Source organism: Syngnathoides biaculeatus, chromosome 20 (genome assembly GCF_019802595.1).
Source record: "Syngnathoides biaculeatus isolate LvHL_M chromosome 20, ASM1980259v1, whole genome shotgun sequence".
Taxonomy (NCBI): Eukaryota; Metazoa; Chordata; class Actinopteri; order Syngnathiformes; family Syngnathidae; genus Syngnathoides; species Syngnathoides biaculeatus.
The window spans coordinates 10,745,957-10,767,273 of record NC_084659.1 but is presented as its reverse complement, the minus strand read 5'-3'; the positions used below and the strand labels follow the sequence as shown (position 1 = coordinate 10,767,273).

The following is a 21,317-nucleotide window of genomic DNA, read 5'->3' as shown; positions in this document are numbered from 1 at the left end:
AAGAACATCGGTAAAGAGCTAGGCTTCAGTCGGTTGACCGTGGTGATAATTATTAAAGACAAAGCTCGGATTGTGAAGAGTTCTCCGTTCCCATGTCTGATCCAATGATCACAAAACTACGTTACTTGATACTTGTCGAGATGGAGAGGATTGAGGACCAGGTTCCTTGGCAATAGCTAAGCACAGCCTCCCCTTCTTCTCCATCCACCTCAGCAGTCATGCTCAGATCATCATCTTATTTCAATATATTTGTTTTTTTATGCAAAGTATTTTGATAAAAATTCTGACTTTCACAGTGGCATCCGACCTAAGTCGAAATTTGACTTAAGTCGCAACCGTAGGAACAGATCTCAGTCGTAGACCGAGGACTCCCTGTATCATGAAGTCATACCTGTTTCAACCAAGTCCAACGAGTTACTGTTTATTTTTCATACTGACCAGAATTTGGAGCACATCTAATTATTGAAATGCATGAACCCCTTGTGGACCCATTGTGAATGGCAAAGGCAAAGAAATACTTATTCTACCGTTGGGCCTCCGCTTTCAATTCTGACTCGCAACAAATGATAGTAGGGGAAGATCAAATTTACTGGAGGATATCCATCCATCGATCCATTTTCTCTGCTACTTATCCTCACAATGGGTCGCGGGGAGTGCTGGAGCCTACACCCTGAATGGTTTCCAGACAATCGCAGGGCATATTGAGACAAATAGCCGCACTCACAATCACACTTAGGGGCAATTTAGAGTGTCGAAATGATGTTGCATGTTTTTGGGATGTGGGAGGAACCCCGGAGTGCCCGGAGAAAACCCACGCAGGGACGGGGAGAACATGCAAAATCCACACAGGCTCGAACCCAGGACCTCAGAACTGTGACGCAAACACTTTACCAGCTGATCCACTGATGCCACCACTACTGTAGGATAGATTTAAGATGGTTCTACTCCAAATTTAGAAGCTCCGTGACCAAAAAATGAAAGTCCTGTAATCTATGGTTTTCGACACCAGACATGGAAACATTCCAGTTGGTCCCCAAATTAAAAAAAAAAAAAAAAAAAGAAACAGGCTGCCTACCGTTGGTCTGATGTAACGTCGGATCATAAGGTGGCCCCATCTGCTGTGATCAAACACAAGCTGATGTTGGGTCACTGCATGAGCGGACCTGCCCCGTGAGCTGTTGCACTGATATGGTTGGTGCTTTATGGGCATCTTAAATATGATTGATGAATGGCAGCACGGTCACAGCAGAGGTAGAAACCCTGTGGAGATCGGTTGAAACAAGAAAAGGAAAACAGTTTTTCCCCGTCTGGTGGAAGGGACAAGACGATCCAAGTTTCAAGTTAGAACATCTTTTCAATCAAACGAGTACAGTTTGGAAATCCATATTTAAATTAGATCATTTTTCTCATGTAGTGGACGGCATTTCCTACAACATTGTTAAATATTCTCGCTTCAAGCTGAAATCTCAAATGCTAATAGCTCAACCCCAACAATTAATTTTCCCCACATGTAAGCAAATCAAAGTAGTCCGGTGTGTTCGTTTTCTGCCGATTTGGCATTTTTTGCCCTATGAAGATTAATGTGCCTCTGCTTTCCCCGCTGTAATTTATACCTTTACATGATAAATTAATGCCTTTGCCAGAGTCTTCAATGATTAATTCCGCCGCGTTGCCCGCGACATGCTGACAACGACAGTGACGCTCCCTCGCGACTGCTGAAAAATCACGTTAGAAAGGGTAACAAGAATTAGATTGCGGCCATGGAAAGTTGGTACGTCCCGCATTGTAAATGTGACAAGGGTACAAAGCCAATATTACTGTATTGTAGTAAACAGTATCAACGTGTCGTTTGCCCGGCTTTATCACAGACTTGTCAGTGGTGGACATCCCCATCATATGACCAGCTTTATGTTTTTAAGTGTGCTCTTATTATCGTTACTTTGTTTTTCATGAATCTCTCGTAAGGAGGATCTTTTAAAAAAAAAAAAAGAAAGAAATACACGGATCGTTCAGTGATTGATAAAATAGTGGGTAATTAAAGGCTACGGAGCCCCAAAAGTGACATTGGGGGAAAAATACAAAAATAAAACTAACTGGTTTCCCATTGTAATGAGTAAGTTACTCATTGTAATGAGTAGCTACCGCAAGCAGGCAAATAAGCTACAACCCATAGGTAGCAGTTTTTCGACACTCTCATTGTTACGAGTAACTAACTCATTGCATTGACTCATTATAATGAATAACTTACTCATTACAATGAGAAACCAGTTTTTTATTTCAATTTTACTCATGAGCAAGTTACTCATTGTAACTCATGAGTAAATTACTCATTACAATGAGTGTGTTGAAAAACGGCTACCTATGGGTCGTAGCTAATTTACCTGCTAGCGGTAGCTTCTTGAATAAGAAATAAGGGTCTTTTATACATGTACACATGCAATGGACTAGTTACTCATTACAATGAGAAACTTACTCATCACAATGCGAAACCAGTTAGTTTTTTATTTTTTTCAATGTCCCTTTAGGGGCTCCGTAAAAGGCTGAAGATTAATTAAAAAATAATGGAGTTCCTAGTGAGTGAGTTAGAAGAGGTGACTGCATCATTCAGAAATTAATTCACTTTTTCTTGGCGCTAGCATGTCTGTATCCCCCCCCCACACACACACACACACATACTGTTCTTCACTGTTTATGTGACATTTACTGAATACCATCCACAATTAGTAAACATTTTTGCAAGGTATGTGCGAGAATGAGTAAATGATGGACACATTGCAGCAGGGCTGACATTTAAACTTTGCAATCGGGCCCGCCGACACGCACAAATCACGGGCGAGTCGCTGCCATTTCCATGGTAACTAACAGGACAAACGGTTCTTTACAGGATTGGGAATCGTCAATGGCAAACGAGTCTCTTAATGAGAGCATGTGGCGTAAGTTGAGAGTCGGTGGTGAGATACTGGGAACGCCTGAAGCCACAACACTTTGACAAGCTTATTGGTCACGCTTCAGATAACGTGTTCAGGAAATCTCCTGTCCGCTACGGATGAGAATAATAATCAGTTCAGCAATTGCACCGTATTGATTGTTTACTCCTCGGGGCAGCATTATCCCGGCCGATGCGACGAGATACAAAACCGGAGTTCGAAACGTTCAGAGAGCAATTCTGCGATGACATAAAAACTTTTGCAAGAATATTTAGATGACGTATTTTTCTTTTTTTTTTTTTTTTTTTTTTTTCAACACAAGGCCACTAAGTTGTTGCCTTATCAGGACATTACAAGTAGTTGCCATTACAATGAACAAAATTACAATTGTTTACTGTTATGGGGAACAAGATTGGTGGTGGGGGGGAACAAACATTTAACTCTTCGAGTTGAAAGGAAGCTTTCTTTTACATTCTTTCCCTTGCTGTCACAAAGCCGTGAATCTGAGTTGGAATTAAAACATTCTCTTTTGCTGCACCTATGAGCAGAAGCAGCGTGTTTTTCTTTGAGCCTAAATAAACTGTCTAGATTCCACTAGGGGAGATATCCATCCTAGTTACGCCGAGATAGAAGGCCCCATCGGAAGCTTTATGAGATTCCCGTCCAAAGCAGGGCGCCATTACTCAAGTGTTGTCAGCGCCGATCTCGCTCTCTGCACCGGCGAGCGGGGAAAAGCAAATGAAGGCAAAATACACACGGCGACTCAAACTGCCTCGTCGGGCGACTGCAAAACCAGGCGACATCCCGTTCTTATTTTAGATGTGAGACGTTTAACACAAAAGAAACAAAACACTGAAGTCTGTAATGCACAGATGGATCGAATACACCCTATGCATTCTGTACTGTAACTCAATTTATTCATATCACAATTCGGGTTTCGCATGGTGAGCGCATACAATCCGTGTACAACTCACTAGTCAAGATACGAGTACTGGCTTGGCCAATTTTTTTTTCTTTTTTTTTGTGGCTTGACTTCACAACCAAGCAGATGATAATGAATATTTTAAAAGAGGCCAAGTTTGCTTTTAAGCTCTTTCTTACAATTGTGAGTTGAAATTTGAAGTTAAAACGGGAGTTGCTAGCTGAATACTAACACAATGGGAGGAAAAAAAACTCCATAGATAGTCTAAGACAGGGGTGCCCCGACTTTTTTACCCCAAGATCTACTTTTCAAGCAGCCAGCCTCTTGCGATCGAGTTAGGGGAGGGACATGGGGGGAGCTTTTTTTTTTTTTTTTTATATATATATATATATATATATATATATATATAATTGAAATAGAATGACTATTAACACAATCACAAAGATCTACCCACTACAAAAATGAAAAACATATTTATTTTCAAGTATATTGAGGATCCTTGTTTAAATGTATGTTTCCGTGCCTTGCATAACCGCTTGAGGCAATATTGCACGACACAACATAACTCTGAACATTTTTCGTAACTATCGGAGTTCACGTTGATGATCACGAAAGACCACACGAATGAAAATGCACATTTGGGGTGTGTCACTCACGTCAGTGGAGTCGTCCAACTGCAGTGAGAGACAATCTCCGGTGTCCTTCCACACATCAGCCATGGCTTCACAGCGCCATGTTACTGTACTCCTTGATAGAGGTAGAGCTTTTTTTGAAGATAATATCTCTGCCTTATTTTTAAAAGATTGGAACAATGAGTCAGCTATGCCTCTTACCATGTGTCAGTCTTGGAAGGACTTCTTATTAACAATGATGTGACGTACTCGGAACGATGCTTCGGTGGCGGCGATCACTATTGAACTCTGATGTGTGAAAAGTGACTGCTGTGCGGCCAATTGGGATTTTAGTTCATTCAATTTTCTCATTGTCAGCTCGCTTTTTGGCGGAATGTTGGTGTCGCATTTTCCATAAACGGTTCGATGTGCCAAACGCACTTTGAAAATGACATCGTAGAAAAAATCCGCCTCCCAGTCCGTATGAAAGTGATACGTGTTTGTCTTCTTCTTTGCTCCAGCATCCATACTCATGTTTGATAAGATTACTTTAAGAAAAAAGCCAAGGCTTAAAATTGTGGGGGAACTCGCTAACTAGCGTGTTTTACTGTACTCAGTGTCATTGTTTACACATCTGTGGTGAGCTAAAGGTCAGAAAAATAGTTTTTTTTTTTTTTTTTTTTTGGGCACACCGTCACGATCGACGCATTGAGCACCCCTGGTCTAAGAAATCTACCATTGAAACAGTGCAATAGTGCAATATATTTTTCTTAAAAATGAAAAACACTGCAAATATCAGTGGTGATTTCTGTTGCTGGAACAGATTATTAGTCTATTCTCTTGAACATGGAAACATGATTTAAAGATGAGTTTTGAGGTATAAGCATGGTCAGAGGAGGAGTTGAACTTGTAAGTCAAGGCAAAATTGTACTGTACTTATTTTCACTGATGCAGCGATTTCTTCTGACTAGTTTTAATTCACCTGAGTTGGCTATTTGGAAAAAGAACTTTCCAGAAGCGGGACATAAATTGCAGCCCTCTTTCCACAAATGAACCGCAATGACAATGTCATCAATTTTGTAAGAGGGCAATTTCGTCTTAAGGGAAGAAATGAGTCATTTCGGTAAATGATGGACGGGCGTCAGAATGGCTGCTTTCCCTTCACAGAGGTCAGTCAGGGTTTGCGGAAACGTTCCTTTCGACTTGTGACGGACCAAAAGCGGGGAGTGGGATACCGAGACGGCTTGATGGGGGAATTGAACTTTGATGAGTTTCTCGGCGGACAATAGTGGTTACGGGACGCGTTGAGGTATTTCAAAGCAGCCCAACTATTATTAGTTTCTGACAAACTGCATGGAATCCGCTCGTATCTGGTTGGTTTTGTCATTTTAACACGCGATTTAAAACTGTCTCAGAATTTATCCCGAGGCTGACGTCTTTGAATGTGTCAGCATGGCACCCGATATCGATACGTGATTTTTACAAACAATTAGAACAGCGAGCGGAACACATGGAAGCGGAGACTGGCAGCGCGAACGTCGCCAAAATCCACATGAATGTCATCTGGGCTAAAGGGCAGGGATGACGCTGTCTCTCCTGGGAGACGCACAGGATTGGAAAATCCATGAAAGATGAGTCCAGTAATAGGACTCTGGGCAACATTGGATTGGGGCGCACGAGCAAATGCGCGATAGATTATTTGCACATATACAGTACTATAGATCATCCGAGGGGCAATTCGCGAGATAATAATTCCTGTCACAATTCCTAAATCCTGGCAAAGGGGATGAATATGATCCAGCTGTGTACTGTTGCGACTCATTCCTTCATGTTGTTGAATTCTGCTGTTCAGCTCCGTGTGAAAGAACGGCAAGCTGTGCAGAATTGTTCTATTTAACTTTTTGGTGTCCCTTTTGATTTGCATTTTTTTCCTCATTGTGTGTTCTTCAGACACCAAAAAGGCTACGAAATGGGAATAATTTCATTGATTGAGTTTAATCATAAATTATAGTAATAATGACTCCGTACTGTATGGATTACTTGTGTGACAGGCTATCTGATACTTCAAAACAATTAAGAATTTACAAGCCAATCTTGGTTTATGGTTTGATTACTTCTCCTTTAAATGTAAATCATTTGCGCTCTTCTGTATTTTTGACACCACATCAGACTACGATGGGCTTTCCCTCACTTCAGGGCACATGTTTGCCTCGTGGCTATTTCATTTTGACAGCAAAAGTTATTTTACGAGAGAGCCACATTGGGTTTCATCTGCACTCAGTCTGGTAGTCGAAGAAAAATAATAAATAACAAAAGCAGGCAAATGTGCATCAGTTTGCTTCCCTTCTGAATGTTTCAATGCAACACCGTCTGTGCTTTTAGCAATAGAGCAGTTGAAATGAACTTTAATGCCAGAAATCTGTTCCAGCCCCACCCCCAAACGTGTTTCCGCAATGAGGAGAAGCGGTACAGAAAGTGGGTCGATTTGAAATAACCAGCAATGTCTTGAAGTAATCGCCACGCGATTGATGAAGTGACATTTCACAACAAAAATTACATTCCAGGGTATTAAGAGATTCATCTGGCCACCTCCAAGCCGTCACAATACAGTATGATCAACTCCCATATAAAAAATAATGATAAATAAGTGACTGCTCAAAATGTTGTTTACTGTTTTTACAATGCACCAAGTTGGTCGTGTGCAAGGGTCAATCGCCTGTTTTGAGGAGAGCCAAAGACAAAGTTTTCACTTTTTGATCGAATAAAGATATCTTGCAGACAGATCATACAGCGTCATAATGTGTTTCATAAAGATTGACTTCTCGATGATGCGCCGGCTACATGGGGTTACGTCCCCGTTGTTATTCTGCAAGGTTAATCAATACAATCAAAGCGCTGTCTTTTTAATTATAGGCTTTACTGTTGTCTTGGGTATTCGATGTTAAACCAGCACAAGTTTGAGGAAGCCTTGAGTTGTCGGCTTATGTTTCACAGTCTGTCACGGAGTTGGGCAGACATAATAATCGCACCGCTCGCGGTCCTCAGAGACAGAGTTCAAACATCACCGGAACAACTTTTACCGAACTGGCCTATCGTTGCACGTGCGCTCGAAATGGGGAGAAGCATCTTCACGGGAAAGACTCAAGGGAATAGTTGGACACGACTCGGCCCGTTCTCATTAGGATGTAACGCGATGTTCCGCTTCGATCCTCACAAGAGCTCGGTGGACTTTCCCCATTGTTCTGAGTTGTGGTCAACCCAGTGAGCTATGACAAACGAATCGTTTTCATCCTGGCAAAGAGGAAGCTGGATGCGGTCGATCATGAGCATGAACGGCAAGATAATAGAGCAGCAATTGGCAGCTGACAAGTTATTCAGCCATCGATGGAGTGGAAATTTAACATAGAGTTTCATATATACAGTTCATTGCAATTAATTCCATTAATTGTGATACATTTGCCCATTTTGTTGCCACATCATATATTATTACTCTGCCATGGACAGAGGTGCTAATACCATTTAATTCCGCTATAAATAAAGGTAATGTTTAACGTTGGCTTGCAACTTTGTGTATTTTTGTCATGAGCCAGGCTGGACCAAGGCAAGAGGGGCGTGGCTAGTGACACCTGTCACCGCTCATGGCTGTTCAACATTGGGACTGTAATTAGATGGTGTATTTAAGTTGGTGTTTTGGTCACTGGCATTCTCCGGTTCATTGTGTGTGTGTTGTGCCCTGAGTTTGAGTGGCATTCAATGACAGTAGGACTCTCCACCACTGGAAATAGTGCAGTGTTGGGCTATCCTCATCACAGTATTTCTGTGCCACCTCAGCTTGAATAAAACTACACCTAATATAATGTCCTCGTCTTGGAGTCCTGCATTTGGGTGCAGCCCCGCACCGGAGGTTAGTGACAATTTTGGCATTTCCAGGAACTGAGATGTGATTAGTCGAGAATAGATTTGATTTTCAATATTTTGCTTGGGTCATTAAACTGCAGCCTCCCTGCCATCAATTCCGGTTCCATCGTATTTGACGTCATCTCCCCGATCAACAATTATAAAATCTTAACTATAAAAACAAAATTTCTGTTTCTCTCCTTGATTGCCTGCTGGTGGAAATGAATGCGAACGGGGTATTAAAGTTGATGAGGGATACGTTTGATATCGACATGATGAAACTTATTCGCCACATAGTTTATGAACGCCTCTGAATCACACTATTGACCTGGCGTTTATAGTGAATGCATTATTTTTTTTCTCTTGACCGAGTTCAAAAGAAGCACTGTAGAAAATACGCATTTATTCTGTCATTGCAAATATTCTTTATAGTATTTAATACAATTAAAGATGACGGATATTTCGAGTCAAGTGGTGCGACTGGAGACCCCCACATTTCCTCTATTCTTCCCGTGAGACGCGACTGTGCAACACGGATGTACTCTATCATGTCAAATCCAAAAGGTCAACACAGCTGTAGTGTGAACACAGACAGGCGCTAGCGCTAACAGCGTTACCACCATGTACCCGCATTATTTTGGAACTGGTCTACCCAGAGAAAACCAAAAAAGAGTCTACACTTGGAAGGCCGGAGCCTAGACTTGAGCCCATAAATCATCCGTGCATAATCAAGTGTCGGTTAATTTCCGCCTTAAACAGAACACACACAAACATAATTGGACATTATATCCGATCATCATGAGGGTTTTTCCTTCATGGTTTCGCTAACCTTGACGCATGTTTCTCAATTGCGCCGCAGCCTCGGTGGCAGATGTTCCCGGCTGGCCCAACTGTGGCTGGCCCCAATAAAGCAGGTCATATCTGTTTTTACACTGGAAGCGCCGCGGTTAGCACGGGGGCCAACCCCGCGTCTTGGGATCGCCGCTGAAAAAAGGCCAACGTGTGAGACAGCTGCTCTGAAGCGATCTGCTGAGAGCGGAGGTTTAAAAAAAAAAAAAAAAAAAAACTGAAAAGTCACATTCACCACTGTGTCGACCTCAGACGCCATTACGAATTCACGCGCTCACAACAACATCCCGACGGCTCCTAGGCGAGAAAAGCCATAACCGGGCAGATGTTCGATCGCATTGTTCTCCTCGGATGCTGCAGTGCATAAAAGTGAAACGAGCGATGGCGGTTTGCTGCGTGGGTGATACAGGGAGTCCACCACTTTTTTCCCCGTTGGAAATTAAAACTAAAAGAATGTGTTATTTATTCTGCTTCGGGGCTCTCTGTCAGGCTTTAGTGTCATTTTTGGGCGATGGACCATGTAGTGGATCCTTAAAACTCAAATCTAATCCCTTTCAGCAGGGTCTTCAATTGAAACAATTGACATGCTGAGTGTTTATTTACTGCCCTACTTACTGGAGGATGTTTTTTAAATATCTATCCCTTATTGTTGTATTACTGATACGTTGACATTTGGATCTTTGTGCTCAGGAACTATGTGAAGTGAGTTGAGGAGTTGACCGAAGTAAAGATTTGCCACCATCTTGTGGTATCTGTTTGCAGTTATAGTGCAATATAAATACTTGAATGTGTTTTCCCCTAATTTTCTTTGCTATTTTTCTGAAAAACCAATGAACAAAGCTGTCACTGAACTCAGTTTGAATCTTTGGGCCATTCCACTTTTTCCTTCTTCGTCCAAAAGCCAAAAACACATTCATCTTTACAGACAAGCTGCACATTTGCGGTGATTGACAATCCAAATGAACCAATCAGAGGACACTTTTTCTTTTTTTTTTTTTTTCTTTCCAGACCGGCGATCTAAGTGGCAACCATTCTTTTCGGGGGCAGATAGAATCCAATTACACCACAATTCACTGGAACTGTCACACTTTTCAAACTGGGAGACAAAGGAGTGTGACGGATTGTTGGCCAGCGAGTAAAACAAACGCTCTCGCGCTCGACACGCGCCCGTGGACGGCAGCAGCGTGTTGGAATTGCCCGTCAGCGGCTTTCCAGATCAGTCACGTGACCGCATTCGGGATGGGAAACCGTTTTCCCTATTAGCCATTCCAACAAGTCAATTGGAGAATTCCAAAACCCTGCTCTTGGCTGTCGACTAGACCAAGTGGTCCCCTCCCCTCTGGTTCAGAGCAGAGGGGCTCACCCTTTAAGTAATATTGGTGAATAGAGATCATGTCATTTGGGCCCAATGCCAGTGGACTGTACCAACTAATCAACCCACCCAGGTTGATTAACATACACGTATATAAGGCAATGTCAATTATTCAAGACCAAGTTAAAATGGTCTGATAAATAATTTGGAATCTAAAGCCATCCAAAAGTCATTAAGAGTCTGCAGTGAAAAGGGCGGGATTGATTCATGCTCTGATTCATCCTCATCAGCTGATCCGACGTGACAGAGTCATCCCCCAACAACACCTTAACATCTGCCGAATAATGCATTAGACATGGCTGGGACTGCATGAATGACTTTGTCATGATTCGCAGCGATACGGACTGAGTCAGACAGAAAATGGAGGGCAAAATTGAATTGCTGAGGGTGTGCGTCATCAAATTATTAAACTGGCGTCTGCTTTAAAACTCCGTATTTCTATGACCGACTTTTTCAAACCCGTGTTGACTTAACTTACAAACACGTAAGGCTCGGTGGACGAAAGACGTCGGGAGTCCAAAGGCAGAAAAGCAATAATACCAGTAATCCAGGAGGAGACGGCCAACACTTTTATATACCTCCCAAACTAACACACACACACATATACACCCGCACACTGCGTGTTTCCTCCATTCGGTGGTCTCAAGCATGACCCGTGTGCATTCTGGAGCTTACGAAGTCGATGTGTCTTTACGTCTGCTGCACTGGAGGAAGAACCTAATATTTGCTCTCTATGTGTGTGTGTGTCAGCGAGTGTGTGCAGAATCAAAAGTAGGCGACCGAAGACAAATAATAGTACACTACTCACAGAAAGTTCGGAGATATATATATACATATATATATATATTTTTTTTTTAAACAGTTCTCTTCATCATGCTGTTCACATTTTGACATCGTACTTCACACTTAACCTCCACTTAACTTCCAAATTAGCTTGTTTGCACATGACTTGGCAAATCCATCCATTTTCTTAGCCGCTTATCCTCACAGGGGTCGCGGGGAGTGCTGTTTCGTGAGGGGCGAAGGAGGAAGAGTGAAGCTCCAGGGTGAAGAGATGGCGAGGGTGGGTGACTTCAAATACTTGGGGTGAACAATACAGAGCGATGAGTGCGGTAAGGAAGTGAAGGAATGGGTCCAAGCGGGGTGGAACAGATGGTGGAAGGTTGTCTGGTGTTGAATTAAAATGTTAAATATGAATGCGCTCAGGGAGAAGTAAATCATCCATGGGGGGGGGCAAGGTGCAAGGCAATCAGGTGAGGGGGGCAGGTCGCTCGTAGTTCCAGTTCAGTTTTGTCGGTTCCTCGTCGTCAACCCATGATGTTGGTTCAATGAATCCGCTGAAAACTTTCCGTCCAAACAAACTTATTGAAAGTGGCAAAGATTTTATGAAATTTGAAGAGTGCCCGAATCATTCTCAAGCGTTTAATTAGGTGTCAACCAACTTTTCAAATAAACGATTGAAGCCCGACGCCCCGGCCGGCCTCGCTCTCCAACGGCCAGTTGGGCGGAGCGTGATTGGCAAGTGATTTACGACTAATCTGACCGGGCATTAGCGAGGTTGTCTCCCTCATCTGTTTGAGGATATTAAAAAATGATGAAAGTGAACAGGCTGAAAGTGGGAGAGCCGAGACAAACAACGGCACCAGGCGCGCTGGGTTGGGATGCGATGGAAAGCTCAAGTTTGCGTCTGGGCCAGGCAAAGTTGCTTTTCTAGATCATTCCTCACATAGATGAGAAATTCGGAAAGCGCAGACAAATGCCGAATGTGAGATCTTTATGATAAATGCAAAATGAAATGCACGGCTCAAATGAATTTATTGTCCATCTCCGCCCGTTGTTGTGATCGCACACCGACGTTGATTTACGTGCAATTACATTGGTTGTAACTTGCACATTTTTTTGAAATCTATTTATTCATCATCAATGTCTACTTCCTGTGGAGGCGATTAATTAAATGGCAGCCTTTCGAAACACAAGGGGAGGGGGCGGAGACCGCAACTAATGCATTTACGTCACTTGGCGATAACGCGCAGTGTCGGGTGGCTTTTGAGTGCGATGGGCCTTTTGTCCGTCGTTCGAGTGCCATTGACGTCATTTTCGGTTTTGAGTTTGGATGAATGCGGGTGACTCAGTTGGCATGTTTTGGATATAAAAAGGCTTCAGCCACCCTTTTCAAATCCCACTTTTTATGATATAAAGAAGGTGACCAAGATCATTTCGAAACTTTTTCCATCATCAATGTGACATAAACCTGTACAACTCACTAACCCTAAAAAAAATAAAAAGAGGAAAAAAAAAATTGTAGTTGCACAAGTGTGCACACCCTCTTATAACTTGAATGAGGCTGTGTTCAGAAGTAACCAATAACTTTCATACGCATGTTAAATGTGAGTCAGCACACAATTTCCTCGTAAAAAAAAGCCTTCTGGTAACCCCAAATACATTTTCGAAGTTTTTGTAGGCTTTCCTGACACTTTTATTCCATGCAATAAGCCTGAATATTTTGAGCATAACAACAATAACAGTCCCCTCTGATTGCCGACCGTGCGTTATTATGAAAATCCATATTTAATATCTCGAGTCAACCCCAAGCTGCACCTACCAGTTGAGTGTATATGAAGCCAAAACACTTGAAAGGACAGATAGACGTCGTCTGGTCTGTTCCACGGATTTCCGGGCGAGCCAATCCAGCCACAGGAAATTGCTCGGAGTGCTCCAATTCTGCGGCTATCAAGTCAACTTGTCGTATCCTTCAAATGGCTCGTGCGGCGTTATCCCTGATTCCACATTGCGTGGTACTCGGTGGAGATTGGATCGACCGACACTAACCTTTTCGTCACCCCGATTTCCAATGACAGACTGCATGGCACTCAAATAATACATCAATGTGTAAATATCAAAATCTTTAAATCTGTTGTATGCCAAAGCACAGTTCGACACTGAAATCAATGGCAATGAAGTTAATCCGTTCTTGCCTGTTGGGTATTTTTTAATAAAAAAAAAAAATTGCTTTCTATAATGTTGTACAGCACACAAACATACAATAACAAATAAAATGCACAAAAGGAAACATTATTTCTCACATTTTCTACTTCGATTCAATAGTCTTTTACTTCTGGTATGTGTGTCTGGGTCACCTCGGGGCAGTATAAAACACATCCAAGGATCTACTGTAAATGGAGACGGTCACGGCTTCTCGGTAAGCCTCAGTAATATTAACCGTTCTTAACAGGATAAAGAATATATGCCTGTGAGTATTGTTACTTAATCTCATCGGATCGCATGAGATTGTGCTGGCAGTTTTTTTTTCGGGAGCAGTTTCCTTTCGCACGTTTCATCAGAACAGTCGTAAATTGCTGTTGAGCATCCGCTATTTTGTTTTATGACGCAGGCTTCGTGCAGGACTCGCAGTGTCTCATTTGCGCTAACTCCTGTCAACCAGATTGGGACGAAATATTTTGATACCGCTGAGACATTTATTGACTTCTAATGGAGATGTTAAAAGGCTGGAGGTCTCCAAAGTATCGATATTTAGCCTGAAAGCTCCACGCAGCGCCCGTCACTGGGTTAAACTAGCTATGACATGTGGGGAGCAAAGGACCGAACTGTTCTGTCCGTCCATTCCCCCCGCTGCTGTCGGATGCACTTACAGCGAGCTAGCAGGCTGTCATCTGTCATGCTGATACTCCCTGCGGTGAGCCTCGATTTAGAGGCGAGGCCAGGCCTCCCTCCCTGGAAGAAGTAAGCACACAGTTAATGGCCAGACGGTATAAATCCCAAGTGACCCTCTGGAAATAAACCGAAGTGACCTGACTGCTAGATGGACTCTGACTGGACCACACGCACAGCACGACTCTCTTCCGGTCACGAGCGGAGTGCATACTGTAGTCCAGTAATTCCATTTTGGGAAGTCCATGTAAAGCGGACCGGCAGATGCACATTATTCTCCTGCCTAAGTCCTATTTTTAATCGCCTCAGAGTTTCTGAGCTGCCAGAGTGGCAAGGGGTATGACTCACGTGTGGTGCGTAGCTCATCTGGAGCGCTTCACAGTCAATATGCATCAAAACTCACACGCACAAAAAAAGAGACGAAATAACATATACATCGTGCTCACCACACGTTTAAATATTTTAACTGGATCATTTAACTACAATTATTTTCCCCACATTTTACTGCGGTGGGAAGTTTTCAATGTAACCAATGTCTTTTGTTTTAAACATTACAGTACATTATGTGGAGTTTAGCTGTCCATCCATCCATTTTCTTTGCCGCTTATCCTCATGAAGGTCGCGGGGAGTGCTGGAGCCTATCCAAGCTGCCAACGGGCAGGGGGCAGGGTACACCCTGAACTGGTTGCCAGCCAATCGGAGGGCGCATAGAGACAGGCAGCCGCACTCCCAATCACACCTCGGGGCAATTTAGAGCGTCCAATTAATGTTGCACGTTTTTGGGATGCGGGAGGAAACCGGAGTGCTCGGAGGAAACCCACGCACGCACGGGGAGAACATGCAAACTCCGCACAGGTGGGGCCGGGATTGAACCCGGCTCCTCAGAACTGTGTGGCCACCGCTTTACTGTCTGACCCACCATGCTGCAGTTTAGCTGTATTTAACTATTTAGTACGATACATTTGCACGTAATCTTTTTTAACTTTATTCATTGCAAACATTTATTCTAGCACAGTGTTTTTTTAACTTACTGTATATGCACCACATTTTAGTTGAATCATTTAAACCATTTTTTTAAAAATGTTTTCATAGTCACAGTGTTAATATTCAAGCATAGCCCTGTTAGTCCTAAACTGTTTTTCTAAACTAGTACAGTACATTTGTTCAATACATTTCATTTGTCTACCTTAAAAATGAATAAGATTATAATTCAATACAAAAGGAATAATTGAAGAACGGTTTTCAAACTTTTATTTTCAATTTCCCATTTAACTCCTCTGCATCATTATCAATTACTGATTATAGTCACGTGTTAATTTCGTTTTAATTTAGTACTTACTAGGAATAAAACCTCAGCCTTGTTATGATGAACATTTCGGCCTATTGATTTTGTTTCCGTTGCCACTTTGTCACGTCGCCCCGAACACAACGTGTCAATTCTCGAGCAAGTCGATAACTATGGCAACACCAAAGGATGGGAAAAGATGGAAAACACCAAGTTTGATGGTTTGCTTTCCCAGCAAGACTAAAAGCTTTTTTGGAAAGAATGCATCTCCGCAGTACCTGGGCCGTCTTCTGCAGGGCTCAACGCCCACGGCCGAAAGCTGCTGCAGTCCGCACAAGCCTCGGCTCTGTGTTCGGCGAGACTGCAGCGGAGCAAGTGATTTATTCCACCTGTCAGCGCAGCAGATGCTCCAGACGGAATGCTTGAGTGTTTTTCGGCTCAGGCAGATGCCTCCTTTCATATAGGGTGGCTCTCGCGCAAAAGCCAGAGGCCCAAATCCAATCAAACCCACACCGACGCCAATTGAAGTTAAGTCCCAACGAGGAAATGCCTCGTTTTGGAAACGTCTGATTGTACTTGAGTTTGTGTTTTTGCCGCGCGCCTCAACTGTACGTGACACCATTCTAATTGACCGCACGGTGTTCGGGACATACATCACATCCCCCGGCTAGCTTACAAATGGTCTCGTTTAAAGAAACGCTCTTCTGTGTCCCGTTCAATTCATCTGGATCACAGTGACAAACGACACTCGGAAGAACTGCGCAGTTCGTACCCGGACTCAGGAACTGATAGTGTCGTCTTTCGCGTTTGGAAATCATTTGTATTTGTGGAGGCTTCGAACTCGCAAAGCTGGAGTTGGTTCGAAATGCTGCTGCTCGCCTCTTAACTGGAGCACGTAAGAGGGAGCATAAATGAGTAAAAATGCTCTTAAAATTTTTTTTTTTTTTGGGGGGGGGGTGATTAAAATTGGACATGCATGCGCACATTTTCAAGCCACTCCAACTCATCTCCCATGGCCACAGTCCCATCCAGACAGTTGATTTACTGTTGCAATTTGTGGTTGGTTTGTTACCGTGGTTACTTTGTGCTCGATTTAGTGCTCATGTAAGGGAAAATCTTTTGAGCCTGTGAAGTACTCCTCATTGTCTCATTAGTTGCAACTAGTTTCATTAGCCCACAGCCAATCTTTACCTCCTCTTTGTGTCTTCTCCCAGCTGCGTCTTAGACGTATAGAGACATTTTGTGTCACCGTTCGGTTCGGGACCGTGCAAGGATGCTGTGGAAAAAAAATCTGTCCAAAAGTCAATGAGCCTCATGTGCACAATTCCATTCAGCCACATTACTGTCGGCTTTGGAAGATTTAATGCGACTGCAGATGGTGAATGGCGATGTTTTTGTAATTTAGGGGAAAGTGGCAGCCCAGATTGGTTTTCCTATTATCCTTTGTGTGATAATCTAAAATATATATTTTTTAGTAAAAATCAATCTGCATTGTTTTTCAAAAAGGGTCCTAATTGGTGGTAAACAAAAAATGGAATTCTGTGTTAATAACTTGTGCAATGTTGAAGGCATCGCAGTCACTGGTGGTTTGCTTTTTTTTTTTTTACACCTTGATTAAACTCTCGTTCCCCTTTTTTTGCCAGGGTGGCAATTTTTTTTCCTTATTGAGATAAAAGTCTTAACAGGCCACAATCAAGGAAATAACACTTCTTTTTCGTTTATGGTTCAGTTATATGATAAGTTTACGAATTTATAAGCTCGTCCCAAAAATGGGACGCTGCCCGCGAGAGGGTACTTGGGTTTTCTTAGTAGATCGTCCCAAAAACCAGCATCAGAATCAGATTAAAACACTTAAATATTTTGATATACTGAAGGATATAATGCGTGAAAATCATGATGTCTCAAAAATGGGACACTGCCCACGAATGGCATTATGCCACACATCAAATTTCAAATGCCCCACAAAGCGCAAAAATGTTAAATTCAAAACTTCACTGCATGTGTATCAATAAACAAATTGTGGATGAATATACACTTGATCTTTTTCCCCCCAAAAAACATTTTCACATTCACTACTGTTTTTTTTCCATTTATTTAATCATCGAATTCATGTCATCAAGACTAATGCAGGCGTAATGTCTAAGTGCTTTTGTGACTAATTAGCTTTGATTGACTGCTCTGAAATGTGCCTCTTATAGCCGGGGATAGGGGGAGTGAATATGAGTTTAATTGATAAGGTGACATCATGAAACATTGGCTTCTCTGAACCGTAATCACTGTGAAGATGGTCGCATTATTTCAGGAGCTCACGCCGATGTAATCCTCCGTGCTGACTTTGGCTGGGCGTCAGTCGTGGCTCCCGAGAGTAACAAATTCAACACGGGCTTTCATTACACGAGGCAGTCAACAGAGAATGACAACATCAGGGAACAGTTGTCGTTTTATGGCCGAGGCCTTCTGCTAGTTGCTTCGTAAACTGAACGCATAAAGCCGTATTAGGGTCTAAAATGGCGGGGTTGTAGTGGTAATAAATGCATTAGCTCAATAAACAATATTGCAATACCTGACTAGATCGGAGTAAAGTTTTGATGTTTTGACTGAGCTGTTGAGGGGCGTGCTACGGAAACCGTTCTAATAATATTTTCATAATATATCTCATTGGTCTCTATGTATAGCTATGCCCACACCCTGAAAAGACATTTTCTCTTGTTGTTGTTGTTCAGTCGACTTCTAGTTCCAGGAAGGCAGCCGCCTCCTTCGGGCATTTCCACTGGTCCATTACGGTCAGCGTAGCGTGAGCCCGCTGCGCAGTTGATGTGCTGCGTGTCGCATTTCGGGAAGAGGTTGACAATGGTCTTGTCGACACGGGCCATGTAGTCATTGAGCATGCGGCTTCGTCCGTAGCGGAGTTGCGATAGTTTATATCTTGTGGCCCGCGGAAGATCGACTTCGGTTTTGTCCGCCTCGGTGGTAGGGTGGGCCCCAAGGATGACTACCGGTTTGTAGCCGGCCAACGCGTCTTCTACCGCCGTTCGATGGAACCTGCGTACCCCGTCTCGGTAGGCTTGTTCGCCCCCACTGTGTCGGTGGGGATGTCTTCGTCGATGTCTTGACGGTATTTGCGGACGTCATGGCGAAGTATGTGCGGTTGAGGTGGTTCGTGTAACACCTTATGACGCGGGTGTGCGGGTATCCGGAAGAATAGCGGATACTGCCGGGCGAGTAGTTCGTTGTGTTACTTCAGCGACTCTTCGGAGAGTCCGGTGGCGTGGTTGTTCTAGAGTGCCTCGTTGTTGGCCTTAAGTGTGCGCATGTCATGGAGAGAAGAAAGAAGAGCAAATGTGGGGGTGGGCGGATTGCTGGGGGCTTTCAGGCTCGCATGACAACCCAGTGGATTATATTCTAACCACTGGAGGCTTTAATTAAGCAATTATATTTTAGTGGCTCAAACGTGCATGTAGGCATAAGAAAGATGGTACAAGAAGTGGGAAAAAAAAACGTTTGGCCTCTATACATTTTTTTTTTTTTTAACTGTTGACATCTCTGAGTTGTGAAGAACACTTGTCTGTGGTGGTTCCAATTTTGAAGAGATGTATTTTCACTTGTACAGCGCTTTTAAGAATCAATGGAGAAGCCTTCAGTCGTTATTATTCCATTCAGTTGTAACCGATTATAGAGGCACCCGAAGGCCAAAGTAGCTGTTTGTTTGTTTGTTTGTTTGTTAAGGCTGAATTGCGGAATCGCTTCGAAAGGGGGTGACAAGACGGCGCTCTGTGCGGGGAATAAACGATGTCGACAGCCCCCCTCCTTAAGTTTCTCAACCTCAACAGAGACCCCATCGCTCTAGATGGAGTCGTTTTCAATAACGCTTTTCTACTTTCAAGGTGAGCAAAGTGCTTTTAAACTGTCAAACAATATAATTTCATATATTCTCATCTGGGAAGGGGGTTGGAGTGGGGTGGGGGCTCATCACTGATGACTAATCACAAGTAGCAAGCGGGCGTTCAATATTTTGCTCAAGGATACTTCGACATTTCCATTACAGCATCATAAACGTATCCGGTACCAGGATTAATTGGTGACTTTGAATGGAACAAAGTGTTTAGAGAGAGTCATTACAATTTGAATGACTACTGTGCTGTAACTGAGAGGCCGTTACAGCACATATTAGTCATTTTGAGGCAATGATCCAACAGGAAATATACTGCAAAAACGACTCGGGGAAAGGTACAATGGCGCTTTCTTGATGGCCTCATTTACTCGTACCAGAAGATTCGACAAAGCTACGGTTGAAGAATGGCCGCTTGCGTTCGCCGCCTATTGTACGGAGAGGTTTGTATCTCCTCCTTCGCCGCCATTTGCACGACAGCCGACATGGCTCTAGAGTGGGGGGGGGGGGGGGGGTGCTCACCTTCGGACATGGCGGCAATGACCCGTGGAGCGATAGCGGACAGCCACCACTGATCAATACTAGTAATAGAAGCTATAAGACCTCCTTACCTTCCGCTGTTCAGCCTCGACCGCACCGAAGCGGATCGATGCGCTCATATAACGGCCGCCGTTGTAAGCGCTTTTTTTTTTTTTTTTTCTTCTCAAGCCGATCACTGACGCGCGTCACAAACAAAAACTAGGGGCGGTGGACTCTTGCGGACTGGGGTTGACTGACAGACGATGTCGATCCTCGGAAGTGTGTCGGTGGTAGTTAAGTTCACTAAGCGGATTATCTACACCGCACATTATCATGGGGGGGTGGGTGGGGGTTGAGCCTTCAGCTGCATAACCTTCATGGTATTACTTTCTGCCGGGTTTCCGGGAGACATCGTTTACGTGTTCCAAGCTTTTTGCTTGTTGTTTTTCCCGTGAGGACAAAAAAAAATTTTAATTTGCCCGCCCTTTGTCTGCTTTGTCCCTCGAAACGTTCAAATTTCAGACAAAAGACAAAATGGCATTTGTAAAGTAACGTGGAATTCTTCTTGATCTTTGGCGATCCTCCGTTTTAAACCTGAAGAACGCTTTTGCATATTTATTTTTTTCAAGTCAAGGCTTCACTCTGCAGAACTCATCCCGGATTTTACGAGGAATTATATCATACCATAAAACGGACAATGAAGACTTTTTTTTTTTCTTGCCCCAGGCACCCCTAAATCCCTAAATGCGTTTCGTTTTTAAAAGCGCCTTCCAAAATGCTTTTACTATATTGCTTTATTCACACAATGATGGTGATAGATGCTACATTAAGAAGAAGAAAAAAAAAAAGAATACCTCGGATAAGCATTGGACAATATTGGCTTTATTTTAGACGGCACAAGGCTTCATTTTTGGGGAGTGATGGAGGGGGGAAAAAAATCAGCCTTAGATACCAATCTTATTGCCATACTTATTGAAAATTGACCCATGAAGGACAAACACATAACAGCCTTAGGGGAGGCAAATGCAAGACCGTGGACAAATAAGGGAATAGTGAGCATGATGACAAATGGCTCTCGCTGTCCTGTTTGTCTTTATGCTCGAGGGGCAAACAGATTTTGGGCGGTGCAAAATTTCAAACTGAACAAAATACATATATGGTGACCATGTCCAACAAGGCAATCCGTACATAATGGCCGGCCTCACCACTGTTTTATAAACTGTGCCCTTCATCCTGGCAGATACGCTTCTGTCGCATAACACAGCAGACACCTTCCGCCAGCTTTTCCAACGATCTTGGACCCGTTTCTTCACTTCCTTACCACACGCGCCATTGCGCTGTATTATTGACCCCAAGTATTTGAAGTCATCCACCCTC

The 21,317-nt window shown here is 43.2% G+C and overlaps 1 protein-coding gene across 21 annotated transcripts in view; it reads left to right on the top strand.

Moving 5' to 3' along the window:
- Positions 1–21,317, top strand: part of large1 (LARGE xylosyl- and glucuronyltransferase 1) — a 193,164-nt gene that overhangs the window by 58,672 nt on the left and 113,175 nt on the right. For 14 of the 21 annotated variants that reach the window (XM_061806397.1, XM_061806393.1, XM_061806392.1 and 11 more), the window contains one exon: positions 19,259–19,416. The exons of the other annotated variants lie outside the window; for them this stretch is intronic. In XM_061806397.1, coding sequence (XP_061662381.1) covers positions 19,322–19,416 — 95 coding nt within the window. In that variant the 5' untranslated portion in view covers positions 19,259–19,321. The remainder of the gene's footprint in view (positions 1–19,258; positions 19,417–21,317) is intronic. 21 annotated transcript variants of the gene reach the window in all.